At 46.0% G+C, this 22168-nt stretch overlaps 1 protein-coding gene across 6 annotated transcripts in view; it reads left to right on the top strand.

Moving 5' to 3' along the window:
* The first annotated feature begins 332 nt into the window (after positions 1-332).
* The window catches only part of gtf2e2 (general transcription factor IIE, polypeptide 2, beta), a 246407-nt gene continuing 224571 nt past the window's right edge, over positions 333-22168 (top strand). The window contains exons 1-2 of one of the 6 annotated variants that reach the window (XM_086010207.1): positions 333-475; positions 20988-21149. In XM_086010207.1, the coding sequence (XP_085866333.1) occupies positions 20990-21149 (160 nt within the window). In that variant the 5' untranslated portion in view covers positions 333-475; positions 20988-20989. Of the gene's footprint in view, positions 523-600; positions 625-713; positions 734-20987; positions 21150-22168 lie in introns of those variants that run through there. The other 5 variants (XM_086010198.1, XM_086010176.1, XM_086010170.1 and 2 more) reach the window with 5 other exon arrangements.

Here is a 22168-nt window from a genome sequence, read left to right on the forward strand (position 1 = left end):
TCAAGGTCCCTAATATAAGTCAGAAAGAGCAGTGGTCCAAATACTAATTCTTGGGGGATACCACTGCACACCTCCCTCCAGTCTGAAAAACAACCGTTCACCACTACTCTCTGCTTCCTGTCTCTCAGCAGATTTCATATCCACGCTGCCACTGCCCCTTTAATTCCATGGGCTTCAAAATCCTGACTGGTGATTTCTTTTGAATGCGATGCTGGTTCGATTCCCCTTGTTTTTACCAGCTGCAAAGTTCATTTCATTTCACAGTGGACCAGGTTTGAGGCGTTCACTGCGCCAAGGCCGGTCCTCCTAGTGCCTGCCGCCGGTAGGAGGAGCTGCTGTGTGAAACAACTTTGATTGTGAGTCAGCAGACACAGTCAATCAGCGCCGAGTGAGGATCGGTGGATGTGATCGGCGATCACCGTGTTGCCGCGGAGACCGAGTCCTGGATTGTCCGTGGCCCTCGGCCGGTGTTGAGGTACTGACCGACCGGGTGTATCGGGCCGGGCCTCGGCCGGTGTTGAGGTATTGACCGACCGGGTGTATCGGGTCTCGCCTCGGTCAGGCCAAGGTTGGGTAATGCCGGCTCCCACTGACTGTCGGAGTTGGAATGTCCCCAGCCGCAGGGTGAGTGTGGCGGCCCGGGGCAGGCCCAAGGAACGGTCGCTGACCGCCTCTCTCGACCACTGAATCACTGGCCCGGGGAACACGCTGAAGCTGTTCGCTCATTACCATGGTACTAAATCGGAATGGGGCAGAAACGGTTAGATCAGCTTTTCGATGTAGTCGGAAGTGCTTGTCGAGAATGTGTTGTGTTGTGAAGAGCTGGGGAGAGTTGTTTGGGGTGGACAGCTGGAAGTGGGGGGCGATGGTTGCTGTGATACGGAATGTGGAGTTTTACTCTGACCTATCCTTTGTCAATACGGGGAGAAAAGTGAGGGAAGAGTATGTATATAGCCTTTTGCACACGTTTTGTGTGACTGTAGGGGACGGTAGCATAGTGGCAATGTTACTGGGCTCGTAATCCAGAGGCCTGGATTAAAATTCAGTTAATTAAATAAATCTGGAATAAAAAGTTAGTTACAGTAATGGTAACCATGAAACTATCGGATTGTCGTAAAACCCATCTGGATCACTAATGTCCTTTAATGGCCTATATGTAACTCCAGACCCACAGCAATGTGGTTGCTTCTTAATTGCCCTCTGAAATGGCCTAGCAAGCCACTCAGTTATAACAAATCGCTATGAAATAAGAATAAAATGGGATGGACCACCCAGCACCCTGAGAGTCCTCAACATTGACTCCAGACCCCATGAAGTCTCATGGCTTCAGGTCAAGCATTGGCAAGGAAACCTCCTGCCGATTACCACCTAATGCCCTGGGTGGGGGACTTCAATGTCCATCACGAAAGAGTGGCTCAGTAGCACCACTACTGACCGAGTTGGCCGAGTCCTGAAGGACATAGCTGCCAGTCTGGGCCTGGGTGGAGAGAGAAACAATACGAGGGAAAAACCGACTTGACATCGTCCTCACCAGTCGCAGATGCATTTGTCCATGACAGTATTGGTAGCAGTCCTGTCTTCACACTGAGGACACCCTCCATCGTGTTGTGTGGCACTACCACTGTGCTAAATGGGACAGATTCAGAATAGATCTACCAGCTCAAAACTGGGCATCCATGAGGCGCTGTGGGCCATCAGCAGCAGTAGAATTGTATTCCACCACAATCTGTACCCTCATGGTCCAGCATATCCCTAACTCTACCAGGGGACCAACCCTGGTTCAATAAGGAGTGTAGAAGAACATGCTGAGAGCAGCACCAGGCGTACCTAAAAATGAGGTGCCAACCTGGGGAAGCTGCAACACAGGACTACTTGCATGCTAAAAAGCAGAAGCCGCATGCTATAGACAGGGCTAAGCGATCCCACAATCAACAGATCAGATCAAAGCTCTGCAGTCCTGTCACATCCAGTCGTGAATGGTGGTGGACCATTAAACAACTAAAGGGAGGAGGAGGCTCCATGAATATCCCCATCCTTAATGATGGTGGAGCCCAGTACGTGAGTGCAAATGACCAGGCTGAAGCGTTTGCAACCATCTTCAGCCAGAAGTGCTGAGTGGATGATCCATATCGGTCTCCTCCTGAGGTCCCCACCTTCACAGAAGCCAGTCTTCAGCCAATTCGATTCACTCCACGTGATATCAAGCAATGGCTGAGCGCACAGGATACAGCAAAGGCTATGGGCCCTGGCAACATCCCTGCTCTCATGCTGAAGACTTGTTTTCCAGAACTAGCCAAGCTGTTCCAGTACAGCTACAACACTGGCATCTATCCGACAATGTGGAAAACTGCCAGGTATGTCCTGTCCACAAAAAGCAGGACAAATCCAATCTGGCCAATTATCGCCAATCAGTCTACTCTCAATCATCAGCAAAGTGATGGAAGGTGTCATCGACAGTGCTATCAAGCGACACTTACTCACCAATAATCTGCTCACTGATGCTCAGTTTGGGTTCCGCCAAGACCACTCGGCTCCTGACCTCATTATAGCCTTGGTCCAAACATGGACAAAGGAGCTGAATTCCAGAGGTGAGGTGAGAGTGACTGTCCTTGACATCAAGGCAACATTTGACCGAGTGTGGCATCAAGGAGCCCTAGTAAAACTGAAATCAATGGGAATTGGGGGGAAAAACTCTCCACTGGCTGGAGTCATACCTATCACAAAGAAAGATGGTTGTGGTGGTTGGAGGTCACCAGGACTTTGCTGCAGGAGTTCCTCAGGCCACTGTCCTAGGCCCAACCATCTTCAGCTGCTTCATTAATGACCTTCCCTCCAACATAAGGTCAGAAATGGGGATGTTCGCTGATGACTGCACAGTGTTCAGTGCCATTCACAACTCCTCAGATAATGAAGCAGTCCATGCTCGCATGCAACGTGACCTGGACGATGTTCTGGCTTGGGCTGATAAGTGGCAGGTAACATTCGCGCCACACAAGTGGCAGGCAATGATTATCTCCAGCAAGCGAGAGTCTAACCACCGCCCCTTGATGTTCAACGGCATTACCATCGCCAAATTCACCCACCATCAACATCCTGGGGGTCATTACTGACCAGAAACTAACTGCTCCTCCAATTAAGTATTATTACTCTAGATTGCTGCCTATCCTTTTCCATAGCTAATCTAAACCTTATGATACTATGATCACTGTTCCCCAACTGACACTTGCTCCACTTGACCCACCTCATTCCCCAGAACCAGATCCAGCAATGCCTCGTTCCTCATTGGGCTGGAAACATACTGATCAAGAAAGTTCTCCTGAATAAACTTCATAAATTCTTCCCCCTCTCTGCCCTTTACACTATTACTATCCCAGTCTATATTGGGATAGTTGAAGTCCCCCATTATCTATAGTTCTTGCATCTCTCTGTTATTTCTCTGCAAATTTGCTCCTCCATATTTTCCCTACTAGTTGGTAGCCTATAGAATACACCTAGTAGTGTAACAGCACCTCTATTATTTCTAACCCCAGCCATATAGATTTTGCCCTTGACCCCTCCAGGACATCCTTCCTCTCCAGCACTGTAACATTCTCCTTAACCAATGCTGCCACACCACTTCCTATCTTTCCCGAACACCCTATATCCAGGAATATTTAATAGCCAATCCTGCCCTTTTTTGAGCTAGGTTTTCATTATTGCCACAACATTGTGTTCCCCTGCAGCTCACCAATCTTGTTTGCTATGCTTCGTGCATTGACATACATACACTGTAAACTTATCTTAGACCATTCTTTGTTCTCTTAGTCTGACCCCACCTAATACCTTACTATTTCTTGCTTTATTGCTAACCATTTCTCCCAATCCTTTGTTTCTCCTTTCTAATGCTACATCCTGGTGCCTATCCCCTTGCCAACTTAGTTAATACCCTCCCCAACAGCACTAGCAAACCTCCCCACGAGGATATTGGTCCCAGCTCTGTTGAGGTGCAACCTGTCCGGCCTGTACAGGTCCCACCTATCCCAGAACTGGCTCCAGTGCCCCAGGAATCTGAAGCCCTCTCATAGAAACATAGAAGATAGGAGCAGGAGTAGGCCATTCGGCCCTTCGAGCCTGCTCCGCCATTCAATGAGATCATGGCTGATCATCCAAATTCAGTACCCTGTCCCTGCCTTCTCCCCATATCCCTTGATCCCTTTAGCCTTAAGAAATATATCCAACTCTTTCTTGAATATATTTAATGAACTGGCCTCCACCGCCCTCTGTGGCAGAGAATTCCACAGGTTCACCACTCTCTGGGTGAAGAAATTCCTCCTCATTTCAGTCCTAAATGTCCTACCCTTTATCCTTAGACTATGACCACTGGTTCTGGACTCCCCGACCATCGGGAACATCCTTCCAGCATCTAGTCTGTCCAGGCCTGACAGAATTTTATAGGTTTCGATGAGATCCCCTCTCAATCTTCTAAACTCCAGTGAGTATAAGCCCAATCGACACAATCTCTCATACGTCATTCCTGCCATCCCAGGTATCAGCCTGGTGAATCTTCGCTGCACTCCTTCCATGGCAAGAACGTCCTTCCTCAGATAAGGCGACCAAAACTGCACACAATACTCAAGATGTGGTCTCACCAAGGCCCTGTACAACTGCAGCAAGACATCCTTGTTCCTGTACTCGAACCCTCTTGCTACGAAGGCCAACATACCATTTGCCTTCTTAACCGCCTGCTGCACCTGCATGCTTACCTTCAGCGACTGGTGCACAAGAACATCCAGGTCTCTTTGCACTTCCCCTTCTCCCAATCTATTGCCATTCAAATAATAATGTGCCTTCCTGTTTTTGCCACCAAAGTGGATAACCTCACATTTATCCACATTATAGTGCATTTGCCATGTTTCTGCCCAATCACCTAACCTGTCCAAATCGTACTGGAGTTTCATGACATCCTCCTCGCAGCATACCCTCCCACCCAGCTTTGTGTCGTCTGCAAATTTGGAGATATTACATCCAATTCCCTCGTCCAGATCATTAATATATATTGTGAACAGCTGGGGTCCTAGGACCGATCCTTGCGGTACCCCACTCGTCACTGCCTGCCACTCGGAAAACGACCCGTTTATTCCAACTCTTTGCTTTCTATCCGTCAACCAGTTCTCTATCCAAGTCAATACCTTGCCCCCAATCCCATGTGCCTTAATTTTGCACGCTAATCTCTTATGCGGGACCTTCTGAAAGTCCAAATACACCACATCCACTGGTTCTCCCTTATCTATTTTACCAGTTACATCCTCAAAAAATTCCAGTAGATTAGTCAAGCATGATTTACCTTTTGTAAATCCAAGTTGACTTTGTCCGATCCTGTCACTGCTTTCCAAGTGCTCTGCTATTACATCTTTTATAATGGACTCTAGCATTTTCCCCACTACCGATGTCAGGCTTACCGGTCTATGATTCCCCGCTTTTTCTCTGCCACCTTTTTTGAACAGTGGGGTAACATTAGCTATCCTCCAATCCATGGGTACTGTTCCAGAGTCTATTGAGTTCTAGAAGATGACCAGCAGTGCATCTACTATTTCTCGGGCCACTTCCTTAAGTACCCTGGGATGTAGATTATCAGGCCCTGGGGATTTATCGGCCTTCAGTCCTATCAATTTTCCTAACACCATTTCCCTACAAATACTGATTTCTTTCAGTTCCACCCTTTCATCAGACCCTATGTTCCCCGGCATCTCTGGGAGGTTATTTGTGTCCTCTTTTGTGAAGACAGAACCAAAATATGTAATTAGTTGGTCTGCCATTTCTTTGCTCCCCATTATAAATTCCCCCGATTCTGACTGCAAGGGACCTACGCTTGACTTCACCAATCTTTTTCTCTTCACATATCTATAAAAGCTTTTACAGTCAGTTTTTATGTTACCTGCAAGCTTACTCTCACATTCTATTTTCCCTTTCTTAATTAATCCCTTTGTCCTCCTTTGTTGAATCCTGAACTCCCAATCCTCAGAATTATTGCTTTTTCTAGCCAACTTGTATGTCCTCTCCTTGGATCTTATGCTATCCCTAATTTCCCTTGTTAGCCACGGTTGAGTCACCTTTTTTGTTTTATTTTTGCGCCAAACTGGGATGAACAACTTCTGTAGTTCATCCATTTCGGTCTTTGAATGTTTGCCATTGCCTATCCACCGTCAACCCTTTGAGTGCCATTCCCCAATCAATCCTACCCAACTCGCTCCTCAGACCATCGTAGTTTCCTTCATTTAAATTGAAGACACTTGTTTCTGAGTCAACTACTTCATTCTCCATCTTAATGACCTGGTGTTGTGTGACTTCTTACATCTTAATGAAGAATTCGATAACATTCATAGCACGGTGGCATAGTGGTTAGCACTGTTGCCTCACAGCGCCAGGGACCTGGGTTCGAATCTGGCCTCGGGTGACTGTCTGTGTGGAGTTTGCACATTCTCCCCGTGTTTGTGTGGGTTTCCTCCGGGTGCTCCGGTTTCCTCCCACAGTCCAAAGATGTGCGGGTTAGGTTGATTGGCTATGATAAATTGACCCTTAGTGTTAGGGGGATTAAATACGTGGGGTTACGGGGATAGAGTGGGATATGTGTTGATGTAGGGGTTACGGGGATCGGGTGGGATATGTGTCGGTGCAGGCTCGATGGGCCGAAATGGCCTCTATCTGCACTGTGGGGTTTCTGTGAACTTCTGTGATATTATAATCGCTCCGACCCAAGGGGCCTCGTACAACAAGATTGCTAATTAATCCTTTCTCGTTACATAATACCCAGTCTAAGATGGCCTGATCTCTGGTTGGTTCCTCGACATATTGGTCCAGGAAACCATCCCGTAAACACTCCAGGAATTCCTCCTCCACAGTATTGTTACCAATTTGGTTAGCCCAATCTATATGTAGATTAAAGTCACCCATGATGACTGCTGTGCCCTTATTGCACGCTTCTTTAATTTCCCTTTTAATGCCATCCCCAACCTCCGCCTTACTGTTTGGAGGTCTATATACCACTCCCACTAATGTTTTTTTCCCCTTAATATTTCTCAATTCTACCCATACAGATTCCACATCATCAGAGCTAATATCCTTCATTACAATTATGTTAATCCCTTCTTTAACCAGTAATGCTACCCCACCTCCCTTTCCTTTTTGCCTATCTTTCCTGAATATCGAATACCCCTGGATGTTGAGTTCCCAGACTTGGCCATCCTTGAGCCACGTTTCCGCAATCCCAACCAAATCATATTCGTTTACCTCTATTTGCGCAGCCAATTCATCCACCTTATTACAAATGCTCCTCGCATTAAGACACAAAGCCTTCAGGCTTGTTTTTTTAACGCTCTTGGACCTATTAGACTTATTATTTACTGTGGCCACGTTTGATTTAAACCGTTGATTTCTCTGACTGCCACTTTTGTTTTTCTCCTTCCTATCTTTTGCTTTTATCCTTGTTTCCCTTTCCTCTGTCTCCCTGCTCAGGTTCCCAACCCCCTTCCATTTTAGTTTTAAACCCTCCCCCACAGCACTAGCAAACAAACCCTCTAGGACATCGGTTCCAGCCCTGCCCAGGTGCAGACCGTCCAGTTTGAACAGGTCCCACCTCCCCCAGAACCGGTTCCAATTTCCCAGGAACTTGAATCCCTCCCCCTGGCACCATTCCTCTAGCCACGTATTCATCTGAAGTATCCTTCTATTTCTACTCTGACTAGCACGTGGCACTGGTAGCAATCCTGAGATTACTACCTTTGAGGTCCTGTTTTTTAATTTACCTCCTAACTCCCTATATTCCGCTTTTAGGACCTCATCCCGCTTTTTACCTACATCGTTGGTGCCTATATGCACCACGACAACTGGCTGTTCACCCTCCCCTTCCAAGATGTTGTGCAGCCGCTCGGAGACATCCTTGACCCTTGCACCAGGGAGGCAACACACCATCCTGGAGTCTCGTTTGCGGCCGCAGAAACACCTATCTATTCCCCTTACAATTGAATCCCCTATTACTATAGCTCTACCACTCTTTTTCCTCCCATTCTGTGCAGCAGAACCACCCCTGGTGCCAGGAAGTTGGCTGCTGCCTTCCTCTGATAAGCCATCCCCCCCAACAGTACTCAAAGTGGTGTATCTGTTGGAGAGGGGGATGGCCACAGGGGACCCCTGCACTACCTGCCTGCGCCTAGTACTCTGCCTTTAATTAATTGAGTTTAAATTAAATCAATCAATCCCACTAATTACACTACAGTTAAATAGTTTTACCAACAGTCCCCGCTACACCAGAGAGACCTTAGAAACTATAAACCAGAGTTAAAGTTTAAGAAAGAGAGAAATACTCACCAACCAATCACTTACCTGCTTCCTGCTGACGTCACACTTTGATTACTTTTTACCTCTCTCCCCTGCTGCTGAATTGGTCGGGCCTCGCTGCTGCCGCCGCTTTCAAACTGCCGCTGATGCTGCTCTCTCCCAGGTCCAGGCTCTGTGGTCGGGCCTCGTTCACTGCCGCCGCTTTTAAGCTCTGCCGCCGATGCTGCTCTCTCCCAGGTCCAGGTCCAGGCTCCATCCGATGCTGCTCTCCTGCACCATCTCTCCAGCCACGCATTCATCTTCTCTATCCTCCTATTTCTATACTTAATTGTGCATGGCACCAGGAGTAATCCAGAGATTACTACCTTTGACGTCCTGCTTTTTAATCTCTTTCTTGGCTCCCTGAAATCTGCCTGCAGGACCGCATCCCTCTTTCTACCTATGTCGTTGCTACTGATATGGACCACGACCTCTGACTGTTCACCGTTCTGCCTCAGAATGTTCTGCAGCCGCTCGGTGACATCCTTAACCCTGGCACTAGGGAGGCAACATACCATCCTGGAGTCATGTCTGCGGCCGCAGAAACGCCTGCCTGCTTCCCTAACTGTCAAATCCCCTAACACTATTGCTTTCCCTATCTCTTTCCCCCTCCCCCACCCCTGCCCGCCGCACAGCTGAGCCACCCGTGGTACAGCTTTGGCTGTACTTCCCAAAGGAACCATCGCCCTCACCAGAACTCAGAACAGAATATTGGTTGGAGCGTGAGATGCACTCAGGGGACTTCTGCACTACCTGCCTGGTGGTCCTCTTCTGTCTGGTGGTCACCCATTCCCTCTCTGGCTGTGCACTTACCTTTGGGGTGACCACCTCCTGAAAGGTGCTATCCACATAGCTCTCAGCCTCGCGGATGCACCGCAGTGATGCCAGCTGCTGCTCCTGCTCCGAAACCCGGAGGTTGAGGTCCTCCAGCTGACAACACCTCCTGCACACGTGGTTGTCCAGGACACTGGAAGCGTCCGGAGTTCCCACGAACCAGAGGGGGACCAATATCCTTGCGGGGAGGTTTGCTAGCACTGCTGGGGGGGGTTTAAACTAACTTGGCAGGGGGATGGGATACAGAGTGGAACTATAGTAGGGGGTGATTTACAGCCAAATACGGAGGAAAAAACAAGTCAGCTGGGAAGGCAGAGCAAATATGTGAAGGCAAAAGGGAATATGGCAAGGCTGGAAGGCATTTATTTTAATGCAAGGAGTCTTGCAAATAAGGTGGATGAACTGAAGTTGTTGTTGAACACATGGGAGTACGATATTGTTGCTATCACGGAGACATGGTTGAAGGAGGGTCAGGACTGGCAGCTCAATATTCCGGGGTATAGAATCTTCAGGCGAGACAGAGGGGGGTGTAAAAGGGGAGGGGGTGTTGCAATATTAATTAAGGAATCAATTACTGCTGTAAGGAGGGATGATATATTAGCGGGTTCCTCTAATGAGGCCATATGGGTAGAGCTTAAAAACAAAAAGGGGGCAAGCACTTTGCTGGGAGTGTACTATAGGCCCCCAAACAGTCAGGGGGAGATAGAGGAACAGATATGTAGGCAAATCTCAGAGAAGTGTGAAAATAATAGGGTAATAATAGTGGGGGATTTCAACTTCCCCAATATTAATTGGGATAGTCAGAGTGTGAAAGGCTTAGAGGGTGCAGAATTCTTAAAGTGCATCCAGGAGAGCTTTTTGAGCCAACATGTAGAAAGTCCTACAAGAGAGGGGGCGGTACTGGACCTAATTCTAGGGAATGTAGCCGGGCAAGTGGTGGAAGTGTCAGTAGGAGAGCATTTTGGCGACAGTGACCATAATTCGGTGAGATTTAAGGTGGTCATGGAAAAAGACAAAGACGGCCCGGAAATAAGGGTTCTAAATTGGGGAAAGGCCGATTTTAATATGATAAGGCAGGATCTGGCCAAAGTGGACTGGGAGCAGCTACTTCTAGGAAAATCCACATCAAAGCAGTGGGAGACTTTCAGAAGGGAAATAGAGAGAGTACAACGCCAACATGTTCCTGTAAAGGTCAAGGGTGGGACCAACAAGCAAAGGGAACCTTGGATGACAAGGGATATACAAAAATGCATTAGGGAAAAAAGGGGGGCTTTTGGCAGTTACAAAAGACTAAAGACGGAGGAAGCCCTAGAGGAGTATAAAAAGTGCAGGGGCATACTTAAAAAAAGAAATTAGGAGGGCGAGGAGGGGCCATGAAATAACACTGGCGAGCAAAATAAAGGAAAATCCTAAGATGTTTTATAAGTATATTAAGGGCAAGAGGATAACCAGGGAAAGGGTAGGGCCCATTAGGGACCAAAGTGGCAATCTGTGTGTAGAGCCAGATGATGTAGGTGGGGTTTTAAATGAATTTTTTGCATCTGTGTTCACTATGGAGGAAGACGATGTAGACATAGAAATCGGGCAAGGGGACTGTGACATACTTGAACATATTAGCATCGAGAGGGAGGAGGTACTAGCGGTTTTAGCAGGCCAAAAAGTGGATAAATCCCCAGGCCCGGACGAGATGTATCCCAGGCTGTTGTGTGAGGCAAAGGAGATTACAGGGGCTCTGACACAAATTTTCAGAACCTCTCTGGCCACAGGGGATGTACCAGAGGACTGGAGAACAGCTAACGTAGTACCATTATTCAAGAAGGGTAGCAGGGATAAACCAGGGAATTACAGGCCAGTGAGCCTAACATCTGTGGTAGGGAAATTATTGGAAAAAATTCTGAGGGACAAAATTAGTCTCCACTTGGAGAGGCAAGGATTAATCGGGGATAGTCAGCATGGCTTTGTCAAGGGTAAATCATGTCTGACCAATCTGATTGAATTTTTCGAGGGGGTGACTAGGTGTGTGGATGAGGGAAATGCTGTGGATGTGGTTTACATGGATTTCAGTAAAGCTTTTGACAAAGTCCCGCATAGGAGACTGGTCAAGAAGGTAAGAGCCCATGGGATCCAGGGTGCATTGGCGCGTTGGATCCTAAACTGGCTGAGTGGCAGGAGGCAGAGGGTGATGGTCGAAGGTTGCTTTTGTGACTGGAAGCCTGTGTCCAGTGGGGTACCTCAGGGATCGGTGCTGGGACCCTTGCTGTTTGTGATCTACATAAATGATTTGGATGAGAATGTAAAAGGTATGATCAGTAAGTTTGCAGATGACACGAAAATTGGTGGGGTGTAAATTGCGAGGAGGAAAGCCTCAGGCTACAGGACGATATAAACGGGTTGGTCAGATGGGCGGAAAAGTGGCAAATGGAATTTAACCCTGAAAAGTGTGAGGTGATGCATTTTGGACGGACAAATAAGGCAAGGGAATACACAATGAGTGGTAGGACCCTAGGAAGTACAGAGGGTCAGAGGGACCTTGGTGTACATGTACATAGATCCCTGAAGGCAGCGGAACAGGTAGATAAGGTGGTTAAAAAGGCATATGGGATACTTGCCTTCATTAGCCGAGGCATAGAATATATAAGAGCAGGGAGGTTATGATGGAGCTGTACAAAACGCTGGTGAGGCCACAGCTGGAGTACTGTGTGCAGTTCTGGTCGCCTCACTATAGGAAGGATGTGATTGTTTTGGAGAGGGTGCAGAGAAGATTCACCAGGATGTTACCAGGGATGGAGCGCCTCAGCTATGAAGAAAGACTAAACAGGCTGGGGTTGTTTTCCTTGGAGCAAAGAAGGCTGAGGGGGGACCTGATTGAGTGTACAAAATGATGAGGGGCATAGATAGGGTAGATAAAGAGGAACTTTTCCCCTTAGTAGGGGGGACAATAACAAGGGGGCATAGATTCAAGGTAAGGGGCAGGAGGTTTAGAGGGGATTTGAGGAGGAACTTTTTCACCCAGAGGGTGGTTGGAATCTGGAACTCACTGCCTGAAAGGGTGGTAGAGGCAGGAACTCTCATAACATTCAAGAAGCATTTGGATGAGCACTTGAAATGCCATTGCATACAAGGCTACGGACCAAATGCTGGAAAATGGGATTAGACTGGACAGGGATTGATGGTCGGCGCAGACACGATGGGCCGAAGGGCCTCTTTCTGTGCTGTATGACTCTATGGCACATGATGTGCATTCCGCTGGACCGTGCTGTGCCGTTATTTATTTGACTATTAACTAACTTTACAGAAACTTAAGACTAGGATGTATCTAATTCACGTTTTTAATTTAATATAGTATTAACAGTTACTAATTTAATATAGTATTAGCAGTTTCTAATCTCCAAGCTCCTGCTTTATCCCATATCAGCTATTTCACCCCGGCCCCTAATTTGAAGAGAAAAAAAAGTGACCTTTTACCAACCAATCAGTTACCAGTTATTCTGTGATGTCACTCCTGAATTTTTTTTTGAATGAACGCTCAGCTCCCTTTATGCTGCTGCTGCTCCTGCTCAGGTCTGCGCTCTGTCCTGGGCCTTCTCCGCCTCTCCCTTTATGCTGCTGCCGCTCCTGCTCAGGTCTGCGCTCTGTCCTGGGCCTTCTCCGCCTCTCCCTTTATGCTGCTGCCGCTCCTGCTCAGGTCTGCGCTCTGTCCTGGGCCTTCTCCGCCTCTCCCTTTATGCTGCTGCCGCTCCTGCTCAGGTCTGCGCTCTGTCCTGGGCCTTCTCCGCCTCTCCCTTTATGCTGCTGCCGCTCCTGCTCAGGTCTGCGCTCTGTCCTGGGCCTTCTCCACCTCTCCCTTTATGCCGCTGCTGCCGCTCCTATTCAGGTCCGTGCTCTTTTTTGGTGCAGCATTGCGTGTTGCTATAATTATCGTTAATTTTATTTTTTCAGATGTTTTAACACAACAATCTTGGTTCATGATTATCCTCAATTATAGTGTATGGTATGAGCATACTATTTGTTGAAAAGTGTTGTGGATGTCATCAATGACTGCTTTCTTACTCAGCAACAGGACTGAAAAGAACTGGGCGCCAAACCTTAGGAAGGGTGTGAAGGCTTTGGAGAGGGTACAGATGAGATTTATTAGAATGGTTCCAGGGATGAGGAATTACAGTTACATAGATAGACTAGTTGGGGTTGTTTACTTTAGAGCAGAGAAGGCTAAGAGGAGATCTGATAGAGGTGTTTAAAATCATGAAGAGTTTAGATAGAGTAAATAAAGAGAAACTTTCCAATGACTGAAGGGTTGATAACCAGAGGGCACAAATTTAAGGTGATTGGCAAAAGAACTACAGGTGACACGAGGGAAAACTTTTTTTACGCAATGCGTGGTTAGGAGTTGGAATGCGCTACCTGATGGGGTGGTGGATACAGATTCAATAGTGGCCTCCAGAAGGGAATTAGATACATTTTTTGAAGGAGAAAAAATTGAAGGGATATGGGAAAAGAGCCGGGAAGTGGGACTAACTAGATTGCTCTTCGAAAGAGCTGGCACAGACTCGATGGGCCGAATGACCTCCTTCTGTTCTGTACTATTCTATAATTCTATAACAGTTTGGTTCTGTGGTAGCACTCACATCTGAGTCAGAGGTTGTGGATTCATGTCCTACTCCAGAACTTGAGCACATAATTTGGCTGACACTTCAGTGTAATAAGGAGGGAGTGTTGCATTGTTGGCGGTTTCATCTTTTGGATGAGACATTGGGCCAGATTTTGCTGGAGCAGGACATCTTGTGGCATAACCTGTTAATTAGACTTGTTCGTGCACGTTTAGGTTTTAAAAATTTTGCCCATAAAATTGGTTGAAGTGCGAGCTGATAACAGTGCAGCGAGGGCAACAGAGCATCTAGGACCCGAATACCCGGCAAACATTGTATCTTCTTAACCAATGAGATTGAAGGATTGAGAAATAAACAGATGAAGGACTGAGAAGCAGGGTGAATTAGTGTCTGAATTCAATGTCAAATCTCGTACGAAAAGAGAAATAAAGAGAGGGAAAGTAAGATTGGATTAAGAGAGAAAGAAGAAAGAGACAAAGAAAAGCAAGTTTAAAAAAAAATTAAAATTAACAATTTGAAATTTAAAAAATCTGAAACAATTCACAACTTGAAGGAATGAGACGTCCACATTTATAATTTTTTTTCTGGGCAAGTGGTTGATTGGCAGTCATTAACAATTATCATGTTGTTAAAATGGTTCTTGTGCAAGTAATTACTAGACTTCGCTTTCTGTGGTGAGTCTAATGGACAGTTAATGTGCAAATACAGCAACTTCATGAAACTCACTGGGAAACGTTACGTTTTTGTGAAGCTAACAGTGGAGCGGTGCAGATTGGCCAGCAACTTGTGATTCGCAAGTCATGGGTTATCACTGCAAGTTACTAGCTGATTTACGCATTAACAATGGTGTGCATTCAGACGCTGTTATTTTTACAGCAAAATCTGGCCCATTAATCCAAGACCTTTTTTAGATGGACATACGGGGTCCTGTGTAATATTCAGAAAAGAGTTGTGGGGATAAAAATTGGTACATGTGCCGTTTTTCAGGTGTAAAACAGCGCAACAATAACAAATTTAGCAGTGGGATAGCCCATGCCCATTCTATGTGTGCGTTTTGGCCACTGCTAAATTTGTTGGGATAATTTTTCAGGCATCCCTGGAGACAGCCTTAAACAAGCATTATGTAAATCAGCAGCCAGCGGCTGTTTTGGTTATGCTTGTCGAGCTGTTATCATTTGAGGTTTTAAAAACTATTAAGGGGTAGATTCTGTTTGGGAGGATAGGTTATTTGAGCTTGGTGTTAGGCGAGATTACGGGCATCAGTATAAAATATGAAAACGTGGAGTTAGGTTTGATGCCAGGAAACACTTCTTTTCAGAGAATCAGCAACCTCTGGAATAGATTACCAAATTGTGCGATAAGTGTGGATTCATTGAAGTCCTTCAAAAGGGATAAGTTCCTGAGAGACGGTAAATTTTCTAGTTTTAGAAGTGTCCGATTTGAGCCACTCCGGCGAATCTTAGGCGAACCAGGGACCAGGGTTTAGTGTCAACAACTTTCATACTTTATTAAAAAGGCCTTCGATAAGATACCGCATAGTAGACTTGTGACTAAGGTCAGAGCAGGGACAGGTAGCGGAATGCATAGCAAGCTGACTATAAAACAAAACAGAGTAGGGGTTAAGTGTAGCTACTCAGACTGGCAGAAGATGGGAAGTGGTGTTCCACAGGGATCGGTGCTGGGACCACTGTTGTTCACAATTTACATCAATGATTTAGACACAGGAATCGGAAGTATAATTTCAAAATTGCAGATGACACCAAATTGGGATGTATAGTTAATACAAAGGTAAATGCGACAAAATACATAAAAAAAATTTGCAGAATGGATGTGTAACCGGGTGTGTTGCTTACCCGGTGCCAGGGTAAGGGATATCTCAAGGTGGCTGGAGAAGAATTTGGAATGGAAGGAGGTAAATCCAGTTGTTGTGGTCCATGTTGGAATAAATGACATAGGTAGGAACATGGAGGAGGTCCTTCTGAGGGGAGTATCAGGAGTTAGGGACTAACTTAAAAAGCAGGACCTCTACCACCCTTTCAGGCAGTGAGTTCCAGATTCCAACCACCCTCTGGGTGAAAAAGTTCTTCCTCAAATCCCCTCCAAACCTCCTGCCCCTTACCTTGAATCTATGGCCCCTTGTTATTGACCCCTCTACTAAGGGAAAAAGTTCCTTTCTATCTACCCTATCTATGCCCCTCATAATTTTGTACACCTCAATCAGGTCCCCCCTCAGCCTTCTCTGCTCCAAGGAAAACAACCCCAGCCTGTCCAGTCTTTCTTCATAGCTGAAGCGCTCCAGCCCAGGTAACATCCTGGTGAATCTCCTCTGCACCCTCTCCAAAGCAATCACATCCTTCCTATAGTGTGGCGACCAGAACTGCACACAGTATTCCAGCTGTGGCCTAACCAGCATTTTGTACAGCTCCATCATAACCTCCCTGCTCTTATATTCTATGCCTCGGCTAATGAAGGCAAGTATCCCATAGGCCTTTTTAACCACCTTATCCACCTGTTCTGCTGCCTTCAGGGATCTATGTACATGCACACCAAGGTCCCTCTGATCCTCTGTCTTACCATTCATTGTGTATTCCCTTGCCTTGTTAGTCCCTCCAAAATGCATCACCTCACACTTTTCAGGGTTAAATTCCATTTGCCACTGTTCTGCCCATCTGACCAACCCATCTATATTGTCCTGCAGACTGAGGCTACCCTCCTCGCTATTTACCACCCCACCAATTTTTGTGTCATCTGCGAACTTACTGATCATACCTTTTACATTCACATCCAAATCATTAATGTAGACCACAAACAGCAAGCGACCCAGCACCGATCCCTGCGGTACCCCACTGGACACAGGCTTCCAGGCACAAAAACAACCTTCGACCATCACCCTCTGCCTTCTGCCACTAAGCCAGTTTTGGATCCAATGTGCCAAAGCACCCTGGATCCCATGGGCTCTTACCTTCTTGACCAGTCTCCTATGCGGGACTTTATCGAAAGCCTTACTGAAATCCATGTATACCACATCCACTGCACTACCCTCATCCACACACCTAGTCACCCCCTCGAAAAATTCAATCAAATTGGTCAGACATGATCTTCCCTTGACAAAGCCATGCTGACTATCCCTGATTAATCAATGCCTCTCCAAGTGGAGACTAATTCTGTCCCTCAGAATTTTTTCCAATAATTTCCCTACCACTGATGTTAGGCTCACTGGCCTGTAATTCCCTGGTTTATCCCTACTACACTTCTTGAATAATGGTACTACGTTAGCTGTTCTCCAGTCCTCTGGCACATCCCCTGTGGCCAGAGAGGTTCTGAAAATTTGTGTCAGAGCCCCTGCAATCTCCCCCTTTGCCTCACACAGCAGCCTGGGATACATCTCGTCCGGGCCTGGGGATTTATCCACTTTTAAGCCTGCTAAAACCGCTAGTACCTCCTCCCTCTTGATGCTAATATTCTCACCACTCTGGCTAAAGAAGTTTCTTCTGAATTCCCTATTTGACTTCTTGGTCACTATCTTGTATTGTTAGCTTCTAGTTTTACTCTTCTCCACAAGTGGAAACACTCTCTGTGTCTACTCTATTAAAACCTTCCATAATTTTAATGACCTCTTATTGGGTCACCCCGCAGCATTCTTTTTTCAAGAGAAAAGAGACCCTGTTCATCCTTTCCTAATAGGTATAACATCACAGTTTTGGTATTATGTTTGTAAATCTTTTTTGCCCCCTCTCCAATGCCTCTATATTCTTTTTATTATAATATGGTGACCAGAACTGTACACAGTACTCCAAGTGTGATCTAACCAAGGCTCGATGCAACTTTAGCATAACTTTTCTACTTTTCAATTCTACCCTTCTAGAAATAAACCAGAGTGCTTGGTTTGCTTTTTTTTATGGCCATGTTAACCTGTGTCACTACTTTTAGTGATTGGTGTATTTGTACTTCCAGATCACTTTGCTCCTCTACCCCATTTAGATTCTTATTTTCCAAGTAATATGTGACCTAATTTTTCTTACCAAAATGTAATACCTTATATATGTTGAAATTAATTTGCCAATTATATGCCTATTCTGCAAGTTTATTAACATATCTCCTTGTAAGTTGTTGCAGTCCTCCTCATTGTCGACTTTCCCTCCCAATTTGGTGTCGCCCACAAATTTAGAAATTGTGTTTTTGATTCCAAAATCTAAATGGTTAATATAAATTGTGAACAACAGTGGTCCCAGCACTGATCTTTGTGGGAGCCCAAGTCCCACCTTCTGCCACTCTGAATAGCTACCCTTTACCCCTACTCTCTGCTTTCTGTCTTGCAGCCCACTAGCTCTCCATTCTGCTACTTGTCTCCTGTCTCAGCTACTCTGACCTTATTCATTAGTCCATTATGTGGTACCTTTATAGAAGGCTTTTTGGAAATCTAGATATATTACCCTTGTCTACTCTTTCTGTTCTTTCGTATATTTTTGGTTTCTAGATGTTTTTCTATTTTCTCCTTTAGTAAAGTCATACCTCAGAGGAACGCAGGAAGGGGAGAGTGTGACTGTCAATCAGCAAGGTAGGGGGAACTGAGGGGAGATAGAGGAGAAGGTCCCACAGACACTGGTCATATCCAACAGGTACAATGTACTTGATACCTGTGAGGATAAGGAGAAAGACTGTGGGGAGGTCAGCCACAATGCCAAAGTCCCGAAGGCGGGGGAGGAAGGAGTAGAATAGAAATGTAGTTATAGTGGATTCAGTAATTAGGGGGATAGATATAATCCTCTGCAGCAACTTTCGAAAGTCCTTAAGGGTGTGCTGCCTACCTGGTGCTAGGGTAAGGGATATCTCAATGCAGCTGGAAAGGAATTTGATAAAAGGAGGAGGAAGATCCAGTTGTTCTGGTCCATGTCAGGACCAGTAACACAGGGAAGAAAAGGTCCTGCTGAGGGTGTTTTAGGAGTTGGGAACTAAATTAAAAAGCAGGGCCTCAAGAGTGGTAATCTCAGGATTATTACCCGAACCACCTGCTAATTGGCATGGGGACTAATAGATCAGGAATCTGTAACCTCATGGCCTGGCATATCCCTCACTCTACCATTACCACCAAGCCAGGGGACCAACCCAGGTTCAACAAGGAGTATAGAAGAGCATGTCAGGAGCAGCACCGGGCCTACCTAAAAATGAGATGCCAACCTGGGGAAGCTGCAGCACAGGACTACTTGCATGCTAAAAAGCGGAAGCAGCATGCTATAGACAGGGCTAAGCGATCCCACAATCAACGGATCAGATCAAAGCTCTGCAGTCCTGCCACATCCAGTCGTGAATGTGGTGGACCATTAAACAACTAACGGGAGGAGGAGGCTCCAAGAATATCCCCATCTTCAATGATGGTGGAGCCCAGCACGTGACTGCAAAAGACAAGGCTGAAGCATTTGCAACCAACTTCAGCCAGAAGTGCTGAGTGGATGATCCATATCGGCCTACTCCCAAGGTCCCCACCATCACAGAAGCCAGTCTTCAGCCAATTCGATTCACTCCACATGATATCAAGAAACGGCTGAGCGCACTGGATACAGCAAAGGCTATGGGCCCCGACAACATCCCGGCTATCGTGCTGAAGACTTGTGCTCCAGAACTAGCCGTGCCTCTAGCCAAGCTGTTCCAGTACAGCTACAACACTGGCATCTAGCTGACGATGTGAAAAACTGCCCAGGTGTGTCCTGTCCACAAAAGGCAAGACAAATCTAACCCGGCCAATTACCGCCCCATCAGTCTACCCTCAATCATCAGCAAAGTGATGGAAGGTGTCAACGACAGTGCCAACCAGCAGCACTTACTCACCAATAACCTGCTCACTGATGCCCAGTTTGGGTTCCGCCAAGACAACTTGGCTCCCGACCTCATTACAGCCTTGGTCCAAACATGGACAAAGGAGCTGAATTGCAGAGGTGAGAGTGACTGCCCTTGACATCAAGGCAGCATTTGACCGAGTGTGGCATCAAGGAGCCTTGGTAAAACTGGTCAATGGGAATCGGGGGGGAAAACGCTCCACTGGCTGGAGTCATACCTATCACAAAGAAAGATGGTTGTGGTGGTTGAAGGTCAATCATCACATCCCCAGGACATTGCTGCAGGAGTTCCTCAGGCCACTGTCCTAGGCTCAAGCATCTTCAGCTGCTTCATCAATGACCTTCCCTCCAACATATGGTCAGAAATGGGGATGTTCACTGATGACTGCACAGTGTTCAGCGCCATTCACAACTCCTCAGATAATGAAGCAGACCATGCCCGCTTGCAACAAGACCTGGACGACGTTCAGGCTTGGGCTGATAAGTGGCAGGTAACATTCGCGGCACAGTAGTGTCAGGCAACGACTATCTCCAACAAGCGAGAGTCTAACCACCTCCCCTTGACATTCAACGGCATTACCATTGCCGAATCCCCCACTATCGGCATCCTGGGGGGTCAGCATTGACCAGAAGCTTAACTGGACCAGCCACATAAATACTGTGGCAACAAGAGCAGGTCAGAGGCTAGGTATTCTGTGGCAAGTGTCTCACCTCCTGACTCCCCAAAGCCTTTCCACCATCTACAAGTCACAAGTAAGGAGTGTGATGGAATATTCTCCACTTGCCTGGATGAGTGCAGCTCCAACAACACTCAAGAAGCTCGACACCATGGAGCTTCAATTTTCAAGAACATAGACACTGCAAAGTAACTTAGTTTGGAAAAAAAACAAACTAAAATGTTGTAGTAATTGAACCCAAATATAACCTGTGTGGGTCTTTTCTTTTTCTCTTGCCAGTTTCCTCCTCTATCCTAAAAGCATTGAATCTTGCTGGGGTTTAATCTGGTCATCTGGTACCTTGCCTAAGTGACCATTATTCATGCAAGAACCTTAGCTGTTGGCAGGCTACTTAAGTTCAAGGTGGGAGGGATTTCTCAGGGATACTTACAGCATGGGTAGAGATCAGCTGTGGGAACGCTGGCCATTACTTTTCCCAGAGGAGCTGTCACTGAGGTCAGCCAATTTGGCACAAATTGGGAATTGAACCTAATTACAGTCTGTTGCTTCTCACTGGATAAGCTTAGTGTATAAACATACATCAGGGGACTTCATGTATGTGCTCTTCGAATTGAAATGAATTACTTTGAGTTTGTGTTCAATTAACTGTTAAAATAAACCACATTTAATTCTTTCTATTGTAGACATGGATCCAGCATTGTTGAAAGAAAGGGAGCTGTTTAAGAAGCGTGCCCTTTCCACTCCTGCTATAGAAAAACGAAAAGTGCCTACCTCTTCAGGTTCCTGTAGTTCTAAAAAGAAGAAAACAAAGCCAGATCAGGGAGGTTCCTCAAAGCAAAATTCAGGTAAATTGGAGTATGTATGGATATAGTAAAAAAGGGTGGTGTGTCTGTTAAATGCTTCATTTAAGAGTTTACCAAGTAGAACTGGTAGTTAGACCATATAAAATGGCCAAATGCTGAATTGCATAATAAATGAAGTTCACCTATTTCAACACTTGCTTTTGCAAATGTGCAGCTACTAAGTATGTATACTGCTGAAATTGGATATTGTGAGAAATGTCATTTAAAACAATCTCATTGCTGACCTCAGACTAAAATAAGTATCTCTGATACATAACTAGTTTTATTGTTTGGCTATTCTATGCTTTCTTCATTTACTGTAGTTGGAATTGGGGCGGTGGGTGGAAGGGAGGGAGTATGTGAGGAAGTGTTTATTTCCAGGGAGATAACCTTGTGCTGTAACGAAGATAGATATGCACATCAAGGTTTTTTGTTGAAGTTGGTCAGTGCTGTAACCTTTTGAAACCTTTAAAGAATACAAAATGAAGGGAAATAAACTTTGGTAGGTGAATTGGAACTTTCCGTTTTCCTGAATGTACACTGTTTGATGACTGTTTTGTTTGGCTCTTATTGTCCCCCTTGAGTCACCAGCATATCCATCATAGGAAAATAGGAATAGGGCATTCAGCCCCTTGAGCCTGCTCTGCCATTCGGTTATTGGATCAAGGCTGATCTGTATCTCAATGCCATTTATGCGCATTAGCTCCATATCCCTTGAAATCCAGTTGTCCACAGTCTTTTGGGGGGAGTGGATTCCAGATTTCTACCAATCTTTGTGTGAAAAAGTGCTTCTTGTTTTCCCTCCTAAATGGCCTAACTCGAATTTTAAGATTATGTCCCCATGGAATGTTCACCTTTATCTCAAGGGGGCCCCCACCAGAGGAAATAGTTTTTCTATCTAACCTATCGAATCATTTTAACTTTTTAAACATTTCAATTCGCTCACCCCTCAAACTTCTAAACTTAAGGGAGTATAGGCTATGTTTATGCAACCTGTTCTCGTAATGTAACCCTCCACGCTA

Source organism: Somniosus microcephalus, chromosome 2, assembly GCF_052327205.1.
Source record: "Somniosus microcephalus isolate GS21.2 chromosome 2, FLI_Smic_1.0, whole genome shotgun sequence".
NCBI classification, from domain to species: domain Eukaryota; kingdom Metazoa; phylum Chordata; class Chondrichthyes; order Squaliformes; family Somniosidae; genus Somniosus; species Somniosus microcephalus.